Source organism: Oculina patagonica, chromosome 5 (genome assembly GCF_052425735.1).
Source record: "Oculina patagonica isolate OP01 chromosome 5, crgOcupat, whole genome shotgun sequence".
In the NCBI taxonomy this organism is placed as follows: Eukaryota; Metazoa; Cnidaria; class Anthozoa; order Scleractinia; family Oculinidae; genus Oculina; species Oculina patagonica.
Genome location: NC_135762.1, coordinates 9,771,693 through 9,797,624, shown reverse-complemented (window position 1 = coordinate 9,797,624; position 25,932 = coordinate 9,771,693). Strand labels below are relative to the sequence as shown.

General features: G+C 37.5%; 4 protein-coding genes across 8 annotated transcripts in view; all 4 read left to right on the top strand.

Annotated features, from left to right (window-relative positions):
- LOC144655397 (uncharacterized) overlaps positions 1-25,932 on the top strand; it is a 111,894-nt gene that overhangs the window by 25,282 nt on the left and 60,680 nt on the right. The window lies entirely within an intron of this gene.
- Positions 1-25,932, top strand: part of LOC144655393 (uncharacterized) — a 200,824-nt gene that overhangs the window by 140,718 nt on the left and 34,174 nt on the right. The gene's annotated exons all lie outside the window — the stretch shown is intronic.
- LOC144655424 (uncharacterized) overlaps positions 3,112-25,932 on the top strand; it is a 223,723-nt gene continuing 200,902 nt past the window's right edge. Inside the window, exon 1 of the mRNA XM_078515683.1 lies at positions 3,112-3,325. The gene's annotated coding sequence lies outside the window, so the exon portion shown is untranslated. The remainder of the gene's footprint in view (positions 3,326-25,932) is intronic.
- LOC144655399 (uncharacterized) lies at positions 21,246-22,559 on the top strand. The gene has a single exon (XM_078515658.1). The coding sequence runs from the start codon at positions 21,289-21,291 to the stop codon at positions 22,507-22,509; it is 1,221 nt and encodes a 406-aa protein (XP_078371784.1). The 5' UTR covers positions 21,246-21,288; the 3' UTR covers positions 22,510-22,559.

The window sequence follows — 25,932 nt, the reverse complement described above, 5'->3', positions numbered from 1 at the left end:
AGTGGCAGTAAGTGATATCCCGTATCTCCGCCCAACCCCAAAATCCCGAATTCCAAAGCAAATACTGAAACCTACCCAGGCTACTTGAAACCCGAAAAGTGGGACACCTGAACAGTCCGGAAAATCATTGAAAATGGTAATACAGTCGAAGCTCTCTTAACGGACACTCTCGTAAGCGGACAGCTCTACTTACGGCCGCCTTGTCTGAAACCCCGTTTTAACTCCCATACAAACTCTGTATCTTTACATTCTCGTATTAAAAAGCGGACATTCCCGTAAGCGGCCGCGGACACCTTCAGAGATTTAATACGACTTCTCCGTAAAAACTAAAATCTTAAACTAAGATGATTAGCATCTTACATAAGATAACCATCATCTACAAAGAAGACTGAAGTGATCTTAGTTTAAGATAATACATCTTAACTTAAGACAAGTAAAGTCTTATGTATTCAAATCCATCTTAATATAAAATAAGATTGTGTCCTCTCATCTAAGATTGCTACTTCTTACTTTAAGATTGCAGACTCTTAACTTTCTCATTTCAAGAGAAAGAACATCTTAAATTAAGAAGGTCGTTCGACTTAAATAAATTTTAAGATGATTTCAAGATCGGTAAGATGGTGTCATCTTAACTAAGTCCCGTTACGTCTTAAATTAAGAAAGTGGGCATCTGCAATATTTTTGAAGTCAATTTAATGTGGAGGATATAACCGTCTGTACAATTGCAATGCAGTCATGTGTGCAAAGGATTTTATGGCATGTAAGGTCGAAATGTAAAAATTTTGGTGCCGTAAATTTATCACGGCCAAGAACCAGAATTCAAGTGATATCATACCGACAAAGCCAAAAACTTCCAAAAGAAACGGTATGAACATTCGTGAACATTTGCGACTTTCCGTTTCAACCTTCCAGCTCCGAGAGTTCCCTCAGCTTTGAAGACTATAAGCATTCAGCATTTTTCGAAATTATCTAATTAAAGGAAAGTTGGTGTTTCTTATCAAAATAATTAAGCGGGATTTTCCGTCGCATAAAGGAGAACGTTTTACTGACCGCCATTGCTTTTTTACGTAAGGAGGACCTCTCGGGAAACAGTACAATTTTCTAATTGGTTACTTTCGATCCAAAATGGCGTCAGTTGTAATTGAGCAATGTTTTGATTGGTTTATTTCGATCCAAAATGGCGCAGCTATATAAACAGCGCTACTCATGTTCCTTTCATTTTATAGCGCACATAGACCCAATGCAAATATGGCGGCTGTTAATTTTCGGCTCCCAGAAGAATCATTAGTCAACAAAATTAAATTACTCTAACTTGAAGATAAAGTCAAGGTAAATCAGTGTATGAAGTTTAAAGGCTATACTTCCATCTAATGGGAAGTTACAGGGGCATTTATATTGCCAAAAACATAAAAACGAGGCTAGGCAGGCCAGGGTGACTTTTTTCCATACAAATCTCTTAAATTTGAATGAGTCATAACTTTGCAGCAATTTAACCCAAAACACTGAAACTTCTCAGAATAGCATAATTTTTCATATATATTTGATAGCCACCATCAGCGTTTTAAGAAACTTGACCAAACAACAGAAACGAATGACAACCATTTTTGTATAAGGTCTATTAGTATGGCTGAGTATGGCTCACGGTTATGTTTTGTCGTTGACGAAGATATATTTTCACACTTGGAGGAATTTTCAGAGCTGATAGAAACGAAGGAAAATTTCTGGAGTTAGAATTGGTTAAACGACTGTGTGAGGGTGAACTGAAGCAGATTTGAATACACAACAGCACTTGGCACATGTAAGCTCCAACTACGTTCGGCCGTCAAACGAAAACAGCTAAGGTCTACATCTTCCTTTTTGTCTTTTTCTCTGTGCATGTTTTTGCTTGAATTATACGCTTAATAAAGTGTTTGCTACTATATTTGTTGTGCTTGTATTTATGTATGGTGTATCGAAAACAGTGTGTTAAGCAATCCAGGTTTGTTCCACTTTGGTTCGCTCGCGTATTCTAGCGAGTCGGAGTGACCGTTATTTTTGAAATCACCGGGCAGTTGGACCTTAACCTTAAATTAAGACAAGTAACATCTTGTAAGAAAGATATGTTTGAATCTTAAAATAAGACGAAAATGAATCTTATCTAGGCACTTCGTATTTAAGATGTTATGAAACTGAAATTAAGACAAAAAATCTTACTTTAAGACTGCCCTTCTTAAATTAAATCCTTCCAACCCAACTCCTGCTTAAGTAGTTATTATCTTAACCCTCGGACGTACAAGGGGGGGGGGGGGGGTGGATGCCACCCCCTCGTAAGGTTTTTTCCAAATTTTGAAAAAAAGCATTTACCCTACAATGCTGAAACTTTCGGTAGCTGTTCATTCATCCTTTGCGAAAAGTTTGATATGTCAACCATGTGTCCATGGTATATGACGTTGCCATGGCAACGTCATAAATACAAGCAGGTCTTGCCAAAAATCGTCATTTTTAACATTTTTCTTGATTTTTTCCAGTTTTTTAAAACAGAAGTGCAAAATTTGTTTATTTTTACATTCCATAAGCATTATAGCTTGATTTTGCATCAATTTCCGTTATTTTGTGACTTTCTAAGAAAATGTTGAAATCCAAGATGGCGGATCCAAGATGGTGGCTCTTATGACGTCACGTGACGTCATATGACGTCACAGCCAATTTAAATTATGTCATCTTGTAGAGTAAGCTAAGGGCTTTCGTCTCAGAGCAAAATAATTTCGCTACGCCTTAATATAACGAAAACTCTGGGGAGGGGTTCCATCCACCCCACCCCCCCCTTGTACGATGATGGGGGTATGAGTTTGCTTGTACGTCCGAGGGTTAATTTAAGACGATTTTTAATCTTGATTAAGATGAAGCGTCTTAAGTTAAGTAAAAATTCCCGTTTTATCTAGGCACCAGTCGCTAAGATGAAAAAACGTCTTAATTTAAGATTTTAGTTTTTACGGCGTTAGACTTTTTCTTTGTTTTTAAGCTTCCGTAAGCGGACACTCCAAAGAAAATCCTATTTTACAACCTCTGTTTGTTTTTATCATTCAACTTCACATCACCAATCGTCACAATGATTTTACAGTACCGATTACAGTACCATATTTCAGTGTTTGTTTTGTCGTCATCCACGTCCGTCCGGTTATTGTTAGCTGGGCAAGCTCCCGTAAGCGGCCATCTATCCCCTACACCTCTAGTGGCAGCTTACGAGAATCATTCTCGTAAGCGGCCAGCTCCAGTTGCGGACACTTTTTTCGCGTCCCGAGGGTGTCCGCTTACGAGAGCTTCGACTGTAGTTCACTCTTTGGGTGTTCCGGTGTCCCTGCGCTCCGAGGTTCCTATGTTTTGGACTTGCGTTACTGTGGTTACCGGACTGGCAGCGGAGAATGGGCTCTAGTGTAAACACTGTAATGGCGGCGTGCATGTGATTTGTGGTCGAAGACATTTTCGCTGTTTTTTTTTTTAAGGTAAGAGAGTCTGTTTCAATGCCGATTTCACTTCCAGCCAGGCGGTAGAATGCAGGATTACCAATACGCGTGTCTCTTAAAACGAATAGCTTGAAATAACCACCGGTCAGTCGCCAGTCAGCAGTGAGTCAGGACAGTGTTACACAGTGTTACATGGTCGAACACGTATAAAGGTAAGAGGGTTAGAATGCTTTCTTTATATCAATCAAGTTCAGCTTTAGAATACTGGGAGACAGATTTACGTCTCACGAAATAAGAATACAGGGCTTGAAATAACTGCAGGTCAGTCACCGGTCAGAATGACCGGTCAAAGAAATAGCATAAACCCGGCGTATCAAATCGAACAAAACCGAACGAATTTGTCATCGAACTCAATCGAACGAATTTGGAAGACATCGAACGATTAAATTCGATGCTGTTCGGTCACCGAACGAAATTGAAAAAAATATTTTTTTTTTGTGAGTTCGATTTCCAAACCAAATCGAACGGAACTTGTAGCTAAAATTCAAAATAAAGAAATTGGAACCTAATGAGCGAGAAAAGAATATTGTTTATTCCTTAAATGGTTTTGGAATAAGTGACTGGACATGGCATCATATAATCTTTGTCTTTTTTTATCCTACAGAAACAAAATATAATATTCGAGCAATCTAATGCGTAGTGAGCCATTTATAAAATTGTATGCGGGATCTAATTATAAATACAGTGGAATCCCGCTCTACGGATACCCGCTTAATACGGACACCCGATATTATGGACAGTTTCGTTTGTCCCGAGGAAAAGCTCATATATTTTCTATAAAATTAACCCGCTTATTATGGACACCTGTTAATACGGACAACGGACACTTTTCTGTGTCCCGAGTGATAAACTCTTATAATACATCGTTAACCCTGCTTTACGGACACTGTTCATCTGTGCACGTTGTCGAGATTCAAGAAGAGAAAATTAATTTTAGCCCGAGAGTGTAGGTGAATGGGCGTAAGGTTTCAGTCCTTAGTTTTAACTTGTCCGAGTTACAGTTACAGGAGAAACTAGGCAACGTTTTGTTACTGTTAAGATGTCTGCCTTATTCATTGTATAAAGTAAAGTCGCGGACCTTTTCAAATGATTCTTCTGTTGAGTTTCAAGAACATTAAAGTAATTTTAGTCCGAGAGTATGAGAAGATAAGCTTAAGGTTTCCCTAGTTCAAACTTGTTACAGTTACAGTAACATATTAAGAAATTAAACAACGTTTTGTTGCTGTTCAAATGTCTGCTTTATTCGGCCTTGTATAAAGAAAAGTTATGGCCTTTTTCAAGTACTTGAAAATTAGTTTTATTCATAGAGTATGATAATTGACCCTAAGGTTTCCACAGTTTAAACTTGTAACAGTTACAATACAATTAAACAACGTTTTGTTGCTGTCGAAATGTCTGCTTTCTTCCTTGTGTTGATAAATTAAAACATGTGTCTGTGACGTTTTGTCTGAGACCCCGATCAATAAGGACACCCCGATGATACAGACACTTTGGTATGTCCTCATGGTGTCCGTATTGACAAGGTTCCACTGTACTCAAATACAACCGTTAAAAAAACATGTCACTCACTTCTCTGAAGTTATCCAGGCAAAATATTCCTGTAAAGCAAGGTAAAAAACCACTTTTGTCACATTTAACCCCTCCCCAATTTCTAAATCTAATATCATAGGTGACGAATTACTCCTTAATTTTGGCGCAAAATGTTAACGTAAATTTATAATTTCACATGTGAAATTATAAAATTGCCATGGCAACGTTGTTAGCGGCAAGATGGCGTCCGTAATAAAAGATGTTTTAAAGCTTAAACTTTGTAGATTTTCGCTTGAATTTCATCTAAGCCAACTAGCCTTGGCCTGTAATAAAACGTTTGAGGATATTTTATATTTCAAAACGTCAAAACGACTTCTAGACTTAAGCCAATTACATAAATGGCATCGAGCGGATTTTCGCGTTTTACACGGGCACTGTCCGTTTTCAGTTCATTCAAGAAGAACTACGGTCATAATGTGAGAAATAATTGACAGTTGATTCATCTTTGAAACTTTTTGTCAACAGCAAAAAAAAATCTCTAAAAGGTTTTTTTCAAAGACTAAAAAACTTGCGAGCTTGAGCAAAATGTATGCTTTCAACTTTTCAAAGCTTGGAGTTCGCGATGCAATTTACCAGTCAAAAACCTACAATTGCAAGCGTAATTTGACACCTATGATATTAAGAGCGAATTTTTTTGTAGACCGCGTGAAAACAAAAATATGCGGTACAAACTTCCAAAGTCATCTACCTTCATTTTTGGCTCAGAGATACCTTATGGTAAGTCGATAAACGTGGTGTATTTTTTTCGTTGAAATCTATTTAAATTTTCGAGAAAATATTCAAACACTGTAACGAGTGCCCGGCGACATAAAATGGCCGAAACGAGAGCGACGAACATGGTCACAAGAACTTAGCTCATCAAAAACGTAAATTGAAGATGACCTTTCTCAAGTTTGTATATTTGTACAGGAGGCATTGACGAATGTTATGAGTCTAAAATAAGGATAATCAACTGAACTATGAAATCCAGGCAGGCGTTTAAAAATCGCCATTTTCTCATTGTTTACAGATTTCATTTTGGAGACGTTTTTCAGGAAGTACTTTTCCTATGCGGTATAACTCGGATTCGCCTGAAACTTTGGCTTAGATAAGTAGAAATGATGTACTTTTTAATTATATAAAAATTTGCTCTGGGCTTTTGATTTTATCCAAGAAATAGACCGTCCTACTTCGAAGAAATCGCTCGACAGTGACTTATGTAAACAAAGCAAATAATCGAATTACGCAGTACACTTTCTCTTAATATAGCCAAAATTCGAACACAATCTTATCATTTAGCTACACACGAGTTTATTTATTAATATTTTACTCTTACCTTGCAAAAGCAGTGGTAAAACATTGTTTTTCCCCATTCTTGACATTCTTTTATCGGCAAATTGCACGGGGGCGGCTATGTTGCTTATGATACAATCAGTCGCTATTAGCAAAGGCCCTCGTAAACATGGTATTTCTTGACAATTTTAACCATACTTCAGGTTCCATACAGCCATTCGTGCAAGGGACTTGATAACACGATGAACAGATTCACTTAACGACGTTTTAAGCCTCAAATGAGATGTTGTGAAGTTCAAAGAACGGTTACATGTAATTGCTCGTGAACCCTCGTATTTGTCACGCAATGAGTCACGAACTCCCGGGGGGTGGGTGGGTACTTTACAGGGGGCTCCCTATAAAGTCTGCATTTTTCAACTGCCATTTAAATACAGTCGCCTCCCGATAACTCGAATTCACGTTTTAAAAGTTTTCTTATGCTCTTTTGTTCGTCCACATGTGCAACCTCTCACTCGGTCATAAAAAAGCCGCTTTTTGAACTCCATTTTCCCTTTTATTTATTCAATACAAAATAATCAAAATGTACAGACTTGAAAAGCACTGCATCTAGCACCAACGGTACAGTAATTTGTACAGGCTTTTTATTCCTGTTAAAATTATTATACTATTATACGGAACCCCATCTGGGCGTGGTAAAAGCTTTTCAATTTGACCCCGGAGCCGGATACCATTTCTATGTCTTATCAATGATCTGAAGACTGCCAACAAATCACGAGAGTATGTTTTACTTTAAGTGCAGCTCAAAACGGAACCTTTTTGGTTAAACTGACAGGCAGCCTGCCACGTCCTGAACACCATATATGTGTGACCAAAATCCGTAACTTAACCATAATATGGGAGTTCACCCTTCCCGCTTCCAATACACAGAGGAGTCTGTCATAAACGTTTTTACTGTTATTACTTTGGGGGGTGATCAACTTATCAGTACGAGATCACTAGGAACGCCCCGCACACTTTTAACGGGATCGCGATAATGTTCGACTGCATTCACATAGGCCTGCATAGCAGGCGTCGGAAAGGGGGGGGGGGGGAAGGGGGAGCTGGGAAGAGGGAGAGAAAGAGGGAAAAAACGTAGGGGACTCTTAAGGCAGGCGTTCCCTCTTCCCCGTCTTTTTCCCTCCCCTTTTTACGCCTGCCGGGCAGGCTAGCATTTACTCGAATGCGGTGCTTCTGTTTCAGCATATTATTACGTCAGGAAAACGTTACATAATCGACATTTGTTATCAGACGGCACTAAGCTCGATTTTATATATATCCGTCACCACTGTTGCCAGAATTTATCAGACTAAAACAGAGAAAAAGAACAAATCACACTGTGTTAGGTTTCTCCTTTTTAAACTTAATCATATCGCATTTTATATAACCACAATATTAAACGGACTGAGAACTGACTTACAATAAACCCCTTCTAGCTCGAATTCGATGACGATAACGCTCATTCATAAACATAGCGCACTCGAGGCGTCACAGTTTCTATCCTTCGAAGCTTCACTTATTGGGTATAGTAATTTACGATTCCGATTATAATTCCATGGTTTCTGGAGGAAGAAAGTGGCATTTAAATTTTGAAAGAGTTTGGTCTTGAATATAATATTCATGAAAAATTGGAATTCCGGACAATCGGAAATCTGGATAATCGAGGTTCGACTGTACTTTCTATAGAAAATTAACAAAAATCGCAAAGACTTACCAGACCCAGCAGGGACAAATATGCCCGTACGTCGAAGGATCGTTCTCAAAAGCGCTTCTGATTCCCGGGGGGGACTCGCATATGAAAGTGACGGGGGTATAAATTTTTGATATTTGGTCTCACTTAGGGTCTTCCGCGAAAAAATAGCAATATTTTCAGCCAAAATGGTCTCGTTCAGGGTTATACACGCAGAAATACAAATAGCAATTCTATTTTTAGTTTTTTGGAGGCGTCTAGGGGTCAAGAAAAGCTAGAGCCACACCCAGATTGTTCTCTTTTAGGGGTTCTTTTCAAAATTTCTGACGAGCATCCCCGTCCGTTTCATACAGTCCCCCCGGGTGTTGATTCCGCGGTCAGACTTGCGTGATTTCCCTTCTTTGGCAGGCCTCAATAATTCTGCGGGAACGCGGCACCGTTGCGAACCTCTTCTCCATCCATTGCCCAGAGAAAACCGATGAGCTGGGCAGATAGTAATGTCCGAAATATTCAAAGGTACATTGAAGATTGATGCCGCGCTAAAATGATATGAACGCAGAGGGAGTATAACAGAACTTCTTTCCGCAGCTCGACTTCGCTTATCTTGGGAGCAGTATCCCCCAACTAATCTTTGAAAAGAGTAATTGATTTCCATTCTATACTCTGTAAAATTCTCTGCTCATTAAAAGCACGAATCAACAAAATAAATTATCAGTTCTTGTTTGCTTTGGAAACTATGGCGCGACGCTCATTATATTGTTAGAACTGCACCTAATCTAGTTTATTTTTCCTTTCTGATTTGTAAATAGAATCTCTGATATTTAAAAATGCTATTTCCACATTGTTAAAACAAAAAAATATGTGACCCCTTTCTTTAATCCGTGCCAGACCTTGACGTTAAAACCCCTCCCCAAAATAAAACCAAAAAATAAAAAAAATAAAAGTTACTTCGAAAAAACAAAACAACCAAAAATACAGCTGCAGTACTCCGTTAAAAATGCACCAACAACGGCAACAGTTACTCAGTGACCTTCCCCGTTTCAGGTTTAATATTTTTTTTTTCTATAGTATCTTTATGTGTTTTTTTAACGTGAAAACGTACTTTCATCTACATATGCCGTGACTTTTTCGAAAGGGTTTTTAGACTTGTTATTACCCCGTTTATGTGCCATTACGTTTATATTAAGCCCCACCAAAACCACTTACGAAGTTGTATAAATCCAAGGATTATAACCGAAATTTTACGGTATTTCTCAAAGTACATAGCCCACCAAATTTAATTCAATGGGTAACCTCCCCTCAAGTGACATATCATTGCGTGACAGATGTCAAGCCGCCATTTTCGCTCTAGTTGATCTTCTGCAAAAACAACGGCCAAAACGCGGTTTTTAAACTGTGAAGCAAGTGTCTGAATTGGCCGTTTTCACTAAATGTGGTTGGAACTGTGAAGACCGGAATGCGGTGGGTTTTTTTCAAGGACCTTCTGGCAAAGTTATTGCTGATTTGAAATTCTCGGGAATTCCGAATACTGTGATTTGGTAAACACCGTTCGAGTGCTGGTAACGTATTTGAAACAAAAGTAGGATACAAAGCAATCATCAACGAATTGTTACGCCAGGTAAGCTAAATATTGAATTTTGGATCAAATAGGGTGTTTACTAATAAGATTTTGTCGGAATTTTGGCTTTGAGAAGGGAAAGCGTAATTCGAGCCTTATTCGATTATTTGCGGTTGTTGACAAGTCCGTGTTGTGATTTCGTCCAAATTAAAAGGGGAAGTTCTTCGTAGCAATTAAAAGCCCTAGGCTGATTTTTATACTATTAAAAAGAACATCATTTCCGCTTATTAAAACCCAAGTCTTAAGTGATTCTGAGTTATACCGCATAGGAAAAGAGTTCTTTGAAAAAATGGTCCAAAATGAGATTTTTAAGCAATCAAATTTTTGTAATTTTTAAACAGGCTCTAAATATTCAAATCGATCTTTGCAATGCGGTTCTTAGAATCAAATCATTTGTTAATGCCTCCTTAACATATACACAAAATCGAGAGAAGTCTGCTTTATTTTGCGCTTGTGAGCAGCATCATTCTTATGCTCTTAATCGTGGTATGAAATGCGACCATTTCATGGCAGTCGGCGGGCGTGACAGTTTTAATTTTTTTTCTGCCAAACAAAGATAGCTCTTAAAGAAAAAATCATAGCACGTTGATCGACTCACCATAAGGTATCTCTGAAAAAAAATTGAGGGTAGGCTTGTTTAAAATTTTGTACCACCTCTCACTCGGTCACGAGAAAAATTCGCTCTTAAAATGTAATCAAATGGTATACTCGTGAAATTAGGAAATAATTTCACTTGCATTTTGTCAAAATGCTAATAATTTCCGAGCCTTTTTTTTTCCTAATTTCACTCGTCACCATTTGATTACCAAAACATATCAATCAGATTTCAATTGAGTGTCTTAAAACCAAAACCAAGCAACAAGCCAGGAAAATACGGCGTGCGCTGGAATTAGAAGGAATATATGCTACTATTCAGGAATGTAACTGGGAGCGTACCCTTGGGAATGGCGAAATTTGATTCAAGTTGCAGCTGTTAATTTACAAAACTCATAAAACTCTTTCCTGTGGTAACAACCCGGGTAACAAATGCCCGGCAAATGCTGAGATGCTCTGAATCTTAGGTCAAAAAATAAATATGGAAATAAAGGGAACATTACTTTGATGGCTGAATCAATTGAGGCATTTATTATCCCCATGATAATCAAATGATGGAAAACCAAACATTCCATTTTGCTCGATTCAGATTATATTGTGATAAAAAGTGAGCTGCTCGCTTAGGTATCGTTCGGAAACAGAACTAAATCAAACCTCATCGAACTTTATCGAACTATCATTTGGTCCGATTTGCATTTATTTTTTGTGAGTTCGATTTCGTTCGGTGACCAAACAACATCGAATTTAATCGTTCAATCTACGTTTGATTGGGTTTGATCAAGTTCGAAAACCAACGTTCGATTTGATACGCTGTGCATAAAGCAACATTTTGCCTCCACTACACATCCGGACACACAAGACATTTATTAAATTGGGTGCGTTGGCCAGCCAAGCCATCGTCCCGTTTATTCCATCTCAACATATAATACAAGGTATGAATAAATGACAAATACTAAGTGCACCAAAGCCGGACACGAAAACCCCTAAAAACCAGCAAGTGGAGAAAACGGGGAACGTGTGGCCCCGACCAAGGCAGTGGCGCAACCCTTGGGGGTTTAGGGTATTATTATCTAACTACTGTAAACAAATACTTTTCCAAATATACGATCTTACAGTGATACAATTCTGATAGCAAACCTAAATATTTAAACAAGACGAAGCGTCATTCGAAACATATGATCTTACAGTGATACAATTATAATAGCAGAACTAAATATTTGAACAAAACGAAGCGTAATCCTGCATCCACTGATGACATAGGAAAAACAATTATAACCAAACATTGACCAAAACGTGACGAAGGCTGACCGTAGAATGTCTCACCTTTCTAACGGCCACCTATTTAAACTCAAATCCCACTATACACTGCGCACCTCAAACCCGCACCCAGCCCTCTGATCCGTGCCGGCAAAATAGTAATTTATGCTAATTTAAGATCATCACAAATTACATATTTTGCCTCCACTACACATCCGGACACACAAGACATTTATTAAATTGGGTGCGTTGGCCAGCCAAGCCAACATATAGAGATAAAAAGAAAGGGCTAGAGCAAAGTGATTATAATTTTGAACTTCTCATCTGCTTGCTAGAGAGTGTCAACAGAATGTAACTAATTGTTCACAACAGAGGTTGAGGCCAAAGGGCCATGTTAGCGGAAATTCCGTGAAAGAGACCATCATCTGAGTGGGTAGTTCACAGATCGTGCAGCCACTTGAAACCATGGAAAGCGCAATGAATAAAGGAAACTGATTATTTTGCTTGAATCCAGCAGATACTGCAGATCAATGCGGTACAATTGATGTGCTTGACAGGGATTAGATTGGTAGCCAACAAAGTTGTATAAAAGTCATAAAAGGATCTCCATCTGTTGAAAACTCTTGCGTAACTAAGTCCCGGAAGTTCTGGTAACAAAAGCTGTAAATTTCATTTTCTCCATTATTAAAGACACCTCTCCCGTATTACAGGTAGATGAAGTCCAGAACCTCGTGTCAAAAATGTCTGCAGAAAAAACGAAAAAACCAAGTGAAAATAAAACAATATGTGACAGCAAAGAAGAGGGGAAATATATACGAAATTAAAGAGAACCCCAACTTGCCTTAACAAAACAGAAACTAAGCAAGCTAACAGACAAGCAACTTCCAAAGAAACACAATAAAATATTTATGAACGCTTTATCCAGAAAGAAACAAAACTACAACAAACATACTTTATATACCACTCAAAGGTACTATCTGATATACAATTGTTCAACATCAACAGTCTCACATCAGCCCCTTCAAGGGCAGTGTTTACAAATCTTCAAAATAAGCAAACTTGTATGATCTGACAGACCGCTCAAGGGCACTGTATGCAAATCTTCAACATTAAGAACCGTAAACGGCACATGTCAAGGGCCACGTCATCTTCAAAGAGAAGGCTTGAAAGCCAAATAGCAATGTACTAACATTGTGGGACGCGAAATGCATTGGAAACCAACGCGAAACCTTGGCTTGTAAGAATACTAAAATTATTGCGTAAATCTACAAAGATCAAGATCAATAATACAAACGCTTTTCCTCGAATTTTAAATAGGAATAGATAAAGGATTAAATATCGTAGGAGGTGTTGAAAATAAAACGAAACATTGCAAACTAAAAAACTCGTAATAGCGATCTCAGCAAAGACAGATCCGAGCAACACTAAAACTAACATTGCTCCTAAAAGCGATCTTAGCAAAAACAGATTCCAGCATCACTACCGGTAAATCTAACAATGTTTCTTGTAACAACAAAAACCCCAGAATTAAAAGTAGTGGAAACTTGAACCCATACTTATTGTGCCTAATATGAAACAAGGTGCACCAAAAAACTTTCCAAAATACTGAAGTGATAATTAAACGCAATCTTTTTACTTGACACCAGATTTAATATCACAATACACCAACAGAACAAGTAAACGAAAAGAGGGATCAATAAATGGCAATGGCAAAGTTTCAGACTCATGATCTAGGAAATAAAATACAAAAACAATTGAATTAATGTAAAATAAGATGAAAAGCGCTAAATGCGACTCGGAAAATACCAAAGGGTAACTAGGATCAAAACTGAAAGCAAACGCAAAACAGAACAAACTACACCTTGATTCTGGGCATTCCTTTCAGTGATTAGCTGGTGTACCGTACTTTCTTTAACCGCTATAATAGCAGTGAAGGATAATTGGGACACTCAAGCTTGCCAGATCGTGCAGCGACTTGAAACCATGGAATGGGCAACTGATAGTAAACACTGATGAGCTCGAATACAGCATTAACTGCATGAACGAGGCACAATTGATGGGCTTTACCGGGATGGGACTGGTACCCAACACAGTTGAGGCAAAAGATCTCCATCTGTAGATCTCCATCTGTTGAAAACTCTTGTGTAACTAAGAGAAATCGCTGAAGCACTCAAAAACAAGAGCTGTAAATTTCATTTTCTTTCTTTCTTTCTTTCTTTCTTTTTTTTTTAATAATAATAAAGACACCTCTCCTGTATCAGATGTAGGTGAAGACTATAACCTCGTGCCAGAAATGTCTAAAGAAAAAACGAAACAAAGTGATAATAAAGGAATATATGAAAACAAACAAAAAGGGGAGACAAAATATAAGACATCACAACTAAACACCGGCTAGGAAAAAAGGCGCATGGTACTTGAACAAAAGAGAGACTAAGCAAGCTAATACATACAGACAAGCAGTACCAGAGAAACGCAATTCAATATTTATGAACGCTTACTCCAGGAAGAAACAAAACGACAAGAAGCATACATGTACTCTATACACCACTAAAGGGTACTATGAAAATATATAAATACTTGACATTGACAGTCTCATATCAGACCCCTAAAGGGGAGTGATAATAAATCTTCAACATTATCAATCATTTAACATAGACCCCTCAAGGGCACTGTATTCAAATCTTCAACATAAACAATCTCATATCATAAACCCCCTTAAAGGCACTGTATTCAAATCTTCAACATAAATAATGTCATATCATAGACCCCTCAAGGGCAGTGTAATCACATCTTCAACAAAAACAACAACAACAATAATAATAATAATAATAATAATAGTAATAATTTTCTTTGTATATTTCTAAAATATTTACAATGGCTAAAAATACATTCTGACTTAAATTTGAGTATACATTACAAATACGACTTATTTTTGGTAATAATAATAATAATAATAATAATAATAATAATAATAATAATAATAATAATAATGATGGTTTATTTGCATTCCAACAATATTGGCTCTTCTATGCAAACTCAAGGGCACTGTATTCAAATCTTCAGCATAAACAATCTCATATCATAGACCCCTCAAGGGCACTGTATTCATATCTTCAACACAAACAATCTCATATCATAGACCCCTCAAGGGCACTGTAATCAAATCTTCAACATAAGCAATAATAATAATAATATTAATAATAATGGTTTATTTGCATTCCAACAATATTGGCTCTTCTATGCAATCTCAAGGGCACTGTATTCAAATCTTCAGCATAAATAATCTCGTATATATCATAGACCCCTCAAGGGCACTGTATTCAAATCTTAAACATAAACAATCTCATATCATAGACCCCTCAATGTCACGTGCTCTTCAAGCAGAAGGCTAAAAAGCCATAAAGCAAAGTACTAGTACCGTAGGACGCAAAATGCATAGGAGACTAACGGGAAACCTTAGCCCGTAGCAACAATATAATGTATGCGCAAAAAGCTACCGAGATCAAGATAAAACAATAACAATAACAAGGAATCAAAATAGGAACAGATAGAAGGTGTAGAAAATAAAGTGATACATTCAAAACTAATAAGCCCGTTATAGTGATCTAAACAAAGACAGATAAATTTTCATCACCAATAAATTAGGGATTAATTGTTCGTTGTAACAAAAAACCGTGGAATTATAAGTAGTGGCAACATTTAGCCCGACTAATAGTGCCTATTATGAAACAAGGCGTGGGAATTTCTTTCCAAAACTGAAGTGATCTACGCAATCTGCCTTTAAACAAAACATGATTAAATCAAAAGGAAATCAAACCAAAAGTAAAATGGAACAAACTACACCTTGATCCAGGGCGTTTTTGCCTAGCCACTCTGACCGTAAGTCGGCAGGACCAGCACAAGAAAGAACTCTACAGAGACCTGGTTTTGCTTCAGCTCTATAAGTTTTCTTCTCATCGTCTTCGTCCGACATCCGCCACGTCGTGATGTTTGTATTCCAAAGCAGAACGGTGACTAAAAAGACATTCCCCGATAGAACGCTTTCTTGGATTTGTCAAAGTCTTTACGACGATATCGTCTTCAATTGCTTCTAGGACCGATTTGTTAGCTCTAAACTGATCTTCATTACTCTTCTTATTGAACGAAAGGACGAGCAACACGCTTCTTTCAACATCCCGCATCTGCTCAGCGGCACCTCATCGCTCGAACTCGTAGAACCAAGACAAAATATTGGTAGAACTGAAATTATAGTCGCGACAGGATCCTTATCTGACCAAGAAGATCACGATTGTTCCGAGGAATAATTTCTCTGACTTTAGTTTTGTCCGGTGGAAAACCAAACATTGACCAAAACGTGACGAAGGCTGACCGTAGAATGTCTCACCTTTCTAACGGCCACCTATTTAAACTCAAATCCCACTATACACTGCGCACCTCAAACCCGCACCCAGCCCTCTGATCCGTGCCGGCAAAATAGTAATTTATGCTAATTTAAGATCATCACAAATTACATTTTTGGCCTGTGAAATTTTGAAAACAATGATTAGACTATGAGCCAAAATTTCTATGAAGCAATAGTTGTATGATAAATGCGAGTGCGGCGTTACCAGTGCAGTGCTCTAGCACTGAGCTATCAAAGCCACATGAGAGCGGTCGTATCTGGGTTAGCCCGCTTATGTGGACATAAAAGCCCTTTCACATCCACATAAAAGGGCTAACCCAGATACGACCACTCTCATGTGGCTTTGATAGCTTAGTGCTAGAGCACTGCACTGGTAACGCAAAGGTCAAGGGTTCAAATTCCGCTCAAAGCCTGAAAAAAATTTTCAGTTTTTTTCAGTAGCATAGCAGCACTCGCATTTATCATACAGATTCCAGTGCTACTGCTGGACACATATTCACTTATGAGGCAATAGTTGTTGGGGCCAAAGGCTAAATCAACTATCATCTCATAGTAATCAACAGTAAGTAATCTGATTGTTGTAGTATAATATAACTTAATTTCATTTAAATAACGAATTCCCATAATACATTCTTTACAAAATTTTAAGTTAAAGCTTGACACCTAAAGGAAATATGTCACGGGGATTTCACAGTTTTTGGTCCAAACTGTTCTGACATTAGTGGTAGGCAACTTTACCCATGGGGGTAGAAATCAAACTACAGCATGCAGAAACAACTTGAAAATGTTGGCTAACGTTTTCAATTTGCAATCCATCCAAAACGAGCTCGGTGACCCCTATTTTTTATTATTGAACATTAATCAGCATGTTAAGATACAACTTTTTGCAAAGTTAAAAAAATTTCTACGAAGCGGTTTCAGAGCCACCTTAAATATTTGAAAATTTAAGGTGGCTCTGAAACCGCTTCGTAGAATTTTTTAAAACTTTGCAAAAAGTTGTATCTTAACATGCTGATCAATGTTCAATAATAAAAAATAGGGGTCACCGAGCTCGTTTTTGAGATATAAGCACTTAAAGACAAAATTAAAGGTGTTTTTAACAGGTTATACTGTTGCTATAGTAACCACTGACGTCATGAAAATAACCACAACATATTCACCAATCATTGGGCATTAATTTCATAACATTATTGTAGCATCAACTGATAAAGATTTGTAGTAACGACCCGTCAAAGTATAAGAGCTGGAAAATGCTGGAAACCGTTACCAGCCACCTTAAGTTCTATAAAAAAGAAACCCTTACTCTGGTACAACTCATTTCATAAAGCAGCCAGAGCTTGTTCTTTTAATGTTCTAAACCTTTTCATGTATAGTACTGTGTACATTAAAGCAGAATCCTAGGAGTTGGAAATGAAAGAAAATACAGTGGAACCCCGCTTTACGGACACCCGCTTAATACGGACACCCCGGTATTACGGACAGTTTTGTTGGTCCCGACAAATACCTCATACATTTTCTCTTAAATTAACCCGCCTAATACGGACACCCGTTAATACGGACAACGGACACTGTCCCAAGTCACAGACTTTTATACATTGTCAACCCCGCTTTATGGACACTGTTTATCTGTACACTGTCAATTTTCATTGTTGCGATTATTTGCTAACTTGAAGACATTGGACCTTGGTCAAATAATGACAGAATTCTACGAGTTAAAACGATTTTATTCACAGGGTTAGCTTCCGGTGTTTGACCCTTGTTCTTAAAGTCCTTTAGTAAAGTTTTCTGACTGCTGTTCCTATTTTAAAGTTTCACTTTCTTTGCCTTTGCTACAGTCATCGCTTGTAGTCTTCATCCTCTTTAAGGTAGTTTGCTTGTCACTATCAGCAACATTTACAGCCTCTGTTCCTATTGCTGGGTTGTTGTCAACGTCTAGTTATTGTCGAGTAAATCCACGTGCGACATTTTCAAATAATTCCACTGTTGAAATTATAAAAGTTTAGTTCGAGACTTAAGGTTTTCGTAACTATTACAGTCAAAATAGTCAGCGCGTGCCGGGTATGATTTCGGAATAGTTTTGATTAACGTCGAACGGATTGCATTATTCGTTTCACGGATTTTGAACCGCGAAAACATCAAGACAGCGTTTAAACCAGTACGAACGTTAGGAAATATCTTCAAAAAGCCCAAGGACCCACCGAATAAAGAGCGGTTGAAAGGAATTGTATACAAAGTGACTTGCAGGACATGCTCATTTGCATACGTTGGGGAAAGCAAAAGAAGCTGGAAATCGTGAGGAGCCGAACACAAGCCCGGAACAAACGGAAATATCAACTCCGCGATTAAACAACATGCAGAAATCGGCCACGACATACATCCAAGTTACGCCGAAATTCTTGAAACAGGTGTAAGCGGCAAGAACAAAAGACTGTTTCTGGAGTCTTTACATTCTTTCCTCGACAAAAACACTATAAACGAAAGAGCGCCCTTCCCAAGGGTTTACGCATCGCTAGTTGCTCCCCAGGGGGGCAACGAACAATAACGTCAATGCAACTTATTAGAATTCTGCGAACCTTGCAAAATCCATCATTCTCTGAAGAAGACCGCAGAAGGCGATCGAAAATTTAGAGTATCCTTTTATATTTTTAGATCTGTTTAAACCATTTTTTTATATTTTAAGCTATGACCACAGATCGCTCCAGCAGTTTTATATACATGTATTTGAACATTAAACTTTAATTCTGCTAATGTTTTGTGTATGTGAAGTAATATTAATCTTTCATTAATAGGCTATTACTCTAAACACCACAGGGTAAAACTAGATGAGCTGGAGTTTTGAAGGTCAAATTTAAAAAAAAAGGATTCAGAGGCAATAAAAAACACACCTAGGGATACAACTGTGTATAACTAATAACTGTGTTGCATGTTTATTTCATCAAATGTAATTGATATATCATTGATCAAGCCTTAAATACTCACAAGCTTACCTTTCATTCCTAGTCTGTAATATATACAGTGTAAAAGTCATTTCTTTTCATTAAAACATGATGCATTTTTTTTGCTAGTTTTTGACCTGTTTTGTACAGGGCTTCTGACAGGGTGTGGTATTAATTACATTTTACTCAAGATGTTTTTCATATGATGGGTCAAAGTTTAAACTCTATTTTAAATCGATTGTGCTTACATTTGAAAGAAAATGAGCAAAGCGAAAGTCATTCAAAGCCAATCACCCTATAATGCATTGCAATTCCTTTATCTAACTAATCTATATCATAAGAAAGTTATGTGCTATTAATACAAAAAAATTAGAAAACAAAAATACATGTAGGCTTATAAGTAGACTAGTACCCAGGAAGGCACAAGCTATGTGAAGACGCCTTGCTGTTTTTAGACAAGCTGTTCGAGGAAATTGAGGCATTTCTCAATTGTTTTAAAGGTAAATAGCCTGCAAACGGCGTAAAATGTTTCTAGAAATCTTAGTGCTCAACAGGAATGCCTGTATTTATTTAAATTTTAAGTAAATCTTTCAGTATTTGTACCATTTTGTAAATGTTTTTGAATTGTGCAGTAGTGTGTTGGCTGGACCAAATCGTGTGGTCCCTGTTAATCCGTTGGCACTGATTTTTATTGTCAGATCTTTATGTTCTCTCAGTTTTGGTTTTTTTTCTATTCTGGTCATGTGACTTGTCAAATAATAATAATAATAATAATAATAATAATAATAATAATAATATAACATATACATGTATAATACAATTTATAATACGCAAATTTCATAAAATGTCCATGAGCACATGACAAGATTAAAAACGGAATAAAAAGGCTAAAAAGCTAAAATTACAAATATGGACATAATTTGAAACTCTTGAAGAGCACTTCAATGGAACAAAGTTGTGCAAAAAGCTTTTTCCATATGAGGTTTGGTTTCCAAGAAGTGACAGTCAAAAACCTTTCTTAGCTACAAATTGGTAGTTAAGAATGACCACCTTATATGAAAAAGCCACAATTTGCATAGACTGCATAATGTTAGATTTTGTGTATCAAGAGTGCCTGTTGCTTTAAATCTTGCTAAGGCCACAACTTTGTCAAACAAAGAGTGGACTGATGCATCATTTTAAATGTAGATGTAAAATATTGATTTCTTTCCCTTGTTTGCACAGGATCACAATCATTTCACAGGGTACCCATCATATTAATTTACGTGCCACTTTTTTCTTCTTAGTCAAATGCTGCATAACTGTAATTGAATCTAGGCTACTTCATTATTTTTTTGGTTGATTTGCATATGGGCCTAGAAAAAAGGGAGAATGGTGCACCATATCATCATCACCAGCATTAAGGAACCTTTTCGGAACTGATCTCACAAAATCCAAGGTTCCCAAAGTACAGTTTTTTTTCTGAACGGTTTTGTTTATTGCTAAGGGCAAACCATTTTTGAGAGATTACAACATTTTGCCTTTGCATACAAAAGTGACGTAAGGGACCTTCAAATCAGAGTACAAGATCGACATTGAGTATGATTGTGACTTTCACATTTCAATCCAGTTACTTTCCTAGAGGCCCCACTCTTGACTGTTGCTGAAAAGTTAAAAGCGACTATTGGTACAAGATTGTTGTAAAATTTGTTAATTAGAAGCATACTCACTAGCTTTGAAGAGTCTTTCTCCTACTCAGTCTCTTACTGTGATCTTAAGGTCCATTTGTACACGATATATGACAACAGGAGTTGCAACACATCAATCTCACAAAGATCTACCATCAAAGTTCAAAGTGAAATGCAAATTACAATAGCTGGTGTCAAAGGTATAGGATGAGCCATAGTTTACAGCCTTGTGTGTGTGTTTAAATTTGTTACAGCTTACTGTATAATCAATGGAAGATGAGATATTTACATATTTTGTTACCTATGAACAGATCCTTCAGCAGATTCGGGGCTTAATCCTGGGAAAATAATTGTTATAAGCTTTAGTTATTACCCAGTAAAAATTGCACATGAACTAGAACGATAGTGGGTCATGAACATAATTGAAGATAACATACAGGGCCTTGGACTTTGTACCTTGTATTATGAAAATAATCGCATTCTGTCCTTTAGAATTATAAGAAAAAATAATCATTTGTCTTGTAGAAATGCAACTTTTGCCGGAAGGGCAAAACAGTCGTAAACAAATGTCTCTTAGTTCCCTTATCTATATATCAGTACCATCTAACATATCATAGACATCTACGTACATGTAAGAGCAAACATGATGCCAAATATCCTATGTCATTTCTTTAGGAATACGCAAAAGCATCCCGCTTAGCAGTTCACTGTACTACCAACAAGATGCCTCGTAAGGATGTAGAGTGCATTGCGCCTGTTAGCCAAGAAGGAAATGTTAGTCGACATGAAGTGACAGAAAAGATAGCTTGTGAGTGCAAGTACTGTGGCGAGTTCTTTTCCGACATATCGGCTTGCAAGCAACATGAACAAACACACACTGGAATGAAGCCATATACATGCAAGCATTGTAAGAAGTGCTTTAATCGTTCATTTGATTGCAAGAGACATGAACGAACACATACTGGAGTGAAGCCATTTATATGCAAGCATTGTAACAAGTCCTTTAACCGTTTATCAAATTGTCAGAGCCATGAACGAACACATACGGGAGTGAAGCCGTACAGATGCATGCATTGTGATAAGTGCTTCGGCCTATCATCAACGTGTAAAATACATGAACGAACACATACAGGAGAGAAGCCGTATACATGCAAGCATTGCAAAAAGGGCTTTAGCGATTCGTCAGCCTGTAAGGTACATGAACGAACACATACAGGAGAGAAGCCTTATACATGCAAGCATTGTAATAAGGGCTTCAGCATCTCAACAAATTGCAAGACACACGAACGAACACATACAGGAGAGAAGCCGTATACCTGCAAGCATTGCAAAAAGGGCTTTAGCGATTCGTCAGCTTGTAAGGTACATGAACGAACCCATACAGGGGAAAAGCGTTTTACTTGCCATCATTGCCATAGGGGTTTTACGGATTTATCAGCCTGTAAGAGACATGAAAGAGTACATACAGGAGAGAAGCCGTATGCATGCAAGCATTGTAATAAGTGTTTCAGAACTTTTTCATCCTGTACGATTCATAAGCGAACACATACAGGAGTAAAGCCATATGAATGCAAGTATTGTAAAAGGTGCTTTAGCCAGTGCTCAAATCTCAAGAGCCATGAACTCACACATACAGGATTAAAGCCGTTTAGGTGCCTGTATTGTGAAAAGTGCTTTAGCCGCTCATCAGATTGCAAGAAACACGAAGAACGGCATGCAAGAGACAGTTCTTTGAAACCCAAACAGAATGATAAGCGTCTTAAATCTAAAAGACACCTCAAGGAGCAAACAATAACGCACAATATCGAAAAGTTTCGTTTTCTCTCTTCAACGACTGAAGAAAATTCAAGCCAAGTTGAAAGCCTCACCTGCTGGATTTGTCAGGAGGAATTTAGCAATAAGACAGATATCGTGCAACATTACGACGATCATATGAGATATTGATATTTAAAGTGCTATGAACTATATCCGAGGAATAGGGATGTATGTAGATGTACCCGAAGGATTAGCACTTACTTACACTTACTTACAAACTCAGAACAATTAAGGCATGGGTCTCCCATTATATTTCACCAAAAACTAAGGGGGTGGTCTATCTTCTGAGGCTTTAGCCATGACAGTCTGAACATTTGGCAAAGTAATAAGTATGGAAATTTTGTTCAATTTAATGAATGACGTAAGCAAATTAGGTCACGTGACTTTTTGCAGCCAATTATTTCCAAAATATCTTTGAGGTAAAATGGCACCAGTTTAAAACATTAGTCTTCTAGCTTTTTGTAACTAGGCAAGTTCTTAGCTGAGCGACAAAAGATCTGTGCCCGGACTTTGTTAAATATCTCATTAATTTTGAAAATAAACGGTATTTTGTACTAGTACCCAGTCCTCCAGAAATAGTCTTTTCTTTTTTCAGACCGTTGTTTTGAATTTTGTCACAAGGTCCGGGCACAGAAGTGATGTACCTAATAACCTTAAGCTTAAAAAGTTAACAGCAGCATCCAGAAACTATAAAAGTGGTGCCATTTTCCTAAAATGATTTTTAAGCTACAAATAACCCTGTCAGGTCACGTTATTTAATTTACAGAAGTCAACCTCATAAATTTGACAAAATTTGCAAATTTATTACATTGCTTAAGTTTAAGATTGTTAAAGGCTAATAAGATAGACCATCCCCTTAGTTTTTTTATGAAATGATGGGAGGCCCATGCCTTAATTTTCTTGAGAAGTCAGAAGTGAAAGTATCATCTCTCTCTGTCGTCACATTATTTCGATTTTCTTGGCGTGGTCTCTTCCTCTTATTTTGTAGCTTGTGACTTCAAGTGAATTAGGCTTTTACAAAAAATCAGATGAACTTGAAATCTATTGTAGTTTTATTCTGCAGGTCATATTTAGCTGACTGAGTAGGAAACACACGGTGGTAAATTAAATTGAGGAATACTTTCAGAAGCTCTTTTTGTGTCAGTTATTCGAGCATTCGATCGAGCAAACTGTAGACTTATGGTGTTAAGTCTGTAAATAAACATTCTTTAGAGAAAGAAATGAGTTTTTTTATTTCATTTTGTGCTTTTTCATGCAGTGAAATCTAGCCTAGCATTTTATTTAATAGTTTGGTTCTATTTTCTCTAGGTTACTAGGTTATTTGGTAGGTGACCGCTAGTATAATACGGCTAGGCAATAGTAAATGCAGGAAAGGAAAATTTGAGTGTCTTCAAGACAAGGAGAAATTTTGTGTAAAGTGTAACGCTGTCCTGAATTTCCTTTTAAAATGAAAGCATAGTGATCGAAATTTTGATAAATAAAATCGGATCAGTTTCAGGCATGCGCCTTAATACAATAGAGTGTTCCCCGACCAAGGTGCTGATAGCTTAAAAATTCTACCTTCTAAAAAACTGCCCAAATTCATAAGCTCTCGAAGTTTGTTCTAGGGCAAATATTTAGTTTCTGCGTGCATTGGAATTTCACGATATGAGATTGCCTTTTTTAAGCTTTTATCTAATGTTTCTTACTTAGGTATTTTATTGAACATTTGTATTTGTCTAGTTACTCTGTACATTGGGTCTGAAAAGTCCTGATTGGGTGACTTAATAAAGTTTTACAATTTACGTGGGAAACTGTTAGTCCATAGACACTCGACAGAAATACTAGCCGAGTTGAGGGCGAGTAGTTTAATTGTTTTAGTTGAGACTCTAAATGGTTGCCCTCCAAAACGTAAAATTGTATGCACCTTTAAGCCAAAAATCAAGAATTATTGTCCTTTTAAAAAGCAACACGATGGATAGTACCCGTCCGTGAAAAAAATCTTTCCTAAACAAGCGGGCCTACAGACAGAAAATCCCCACTAAGTTTACCGCATTTAATGGGTTCCTTGTCTGGTTTTGTTTCGTTTGTGATTTCGGCTTTCGATTAGGTCTTTTATCCTGAAAAGTAAAAGAATAATTTAAGATGCTCGTTAGTGTAGTGTTTGTACACTACACTAATGGAGTTAGTTTAGTGGGGAAGCGAATTCCGCTACGCCAGATGTGAACAGTTAATTGCGCGGTCAAGAGGAACAAGCTCGTAGACATACATATGCAAATTAGACTGGAACTGGCTTGTTATTGTCCACGAATGTCCTAAAGCAATGGGTTAAAAAATTCGCGACAAGGCTCGAACGCGCCCTGGGCAATTACTTAAGGGAAAAAAGGTACTCGCAACATGAGATAAATGTTCTGCATCAAAATAAACTGATAAAAAAACTTACAGCCAGGGTACAACTCCGTGAGATGTTGACAGATTCACGCGAGCAATAACGCAAACAAAATACTTGATGTAAGACATCTAAGCGATTCCGGACAGTAAAATGAGAGGACATTTAAAACTTAAAAAGGAAGCTAGCAGTACGAGATTAAAATTTTGAGCTCTGGCATTTAATTGAGGGTAAAAAGGTCATTGCAACATAAGATAAATGTACTGCACCAAAATAAACTGATAAAAAACTTACAGCCAGTGCCCAACTCCGTGAGATGGCAACAAATTCACGCAAGTAATCGCGCAAACAGAATGGATTCCGGAGATACCGGAAGTAAAATGAGAGGACATTTAAAACTTATAAAGGATAAACGTCACGCTACCTAGCAGTAAGTGATTAAAATTTGAGCTCGCTGTGACGTCAGCCAGGTAGCAAGTTCATACAGACATCATTATTGAAGAATGTCACAAGGCCGACTCAAATTATTTTCTGTAAAAAAAAATACCTTCTTTAGTCACTGAGGTGATGTGCTTAAGTTGTTTTTTAACAAAATGTATAGTTTGCTAAGTGATGCCATTTAACTACCTACCATAGTCACTGCAAGTTATGAAAAACCATTGTCAATGTGTTGGGGGTAAATTCTTCTTTAGACAGATCACGTTATCAAAAAACGTGGGAGGATGACTCGAATTATTTTCAGTAAGAAAGCTACCTTCTTTAGTCACTGAGGTGATGTGCTTAAGTTTTTTCTGAACAAAATCAATAGTTTGCTAAGTGATGCCATTAACTACCTCCATTAGTTACTGCAAGATATGAAAAACCGCTGTCAACGTGTTGGTTGAAATTCTTCTTTAGACAGATCACGTTCTCAAAGAACGTGACAGACGTGTCCCGTCTAACAATTGCCAGACCTACAAGCTCGACTGGTGACGAGTCACGTGACAACTCTCTCAAACACTACACTGTCCGTACGGACCGCTCGTTTTTGACTTTTTTGACTTTTTTGGCAACTATCAGCCGATATTTCCTCGACAGAAACACTCTATCGTTAAAATAGAATATAGCCGGTGTATACGCGCGTTGGAATTCTAGTAGGCTTAAAAACTATAGAAACTCGGTATCCCGGATGTGCGAATTGTTTT

Excerpts from the sequence above, each read along its gene's own strand:
- LOC144655399 (XM_078515658.1), top strand. The coding sequence starts at position 21,289 with ATGCCTCGTAAGGATGTAGAGTGCATTGCGCCTGTTAGCCAAGAAGGA.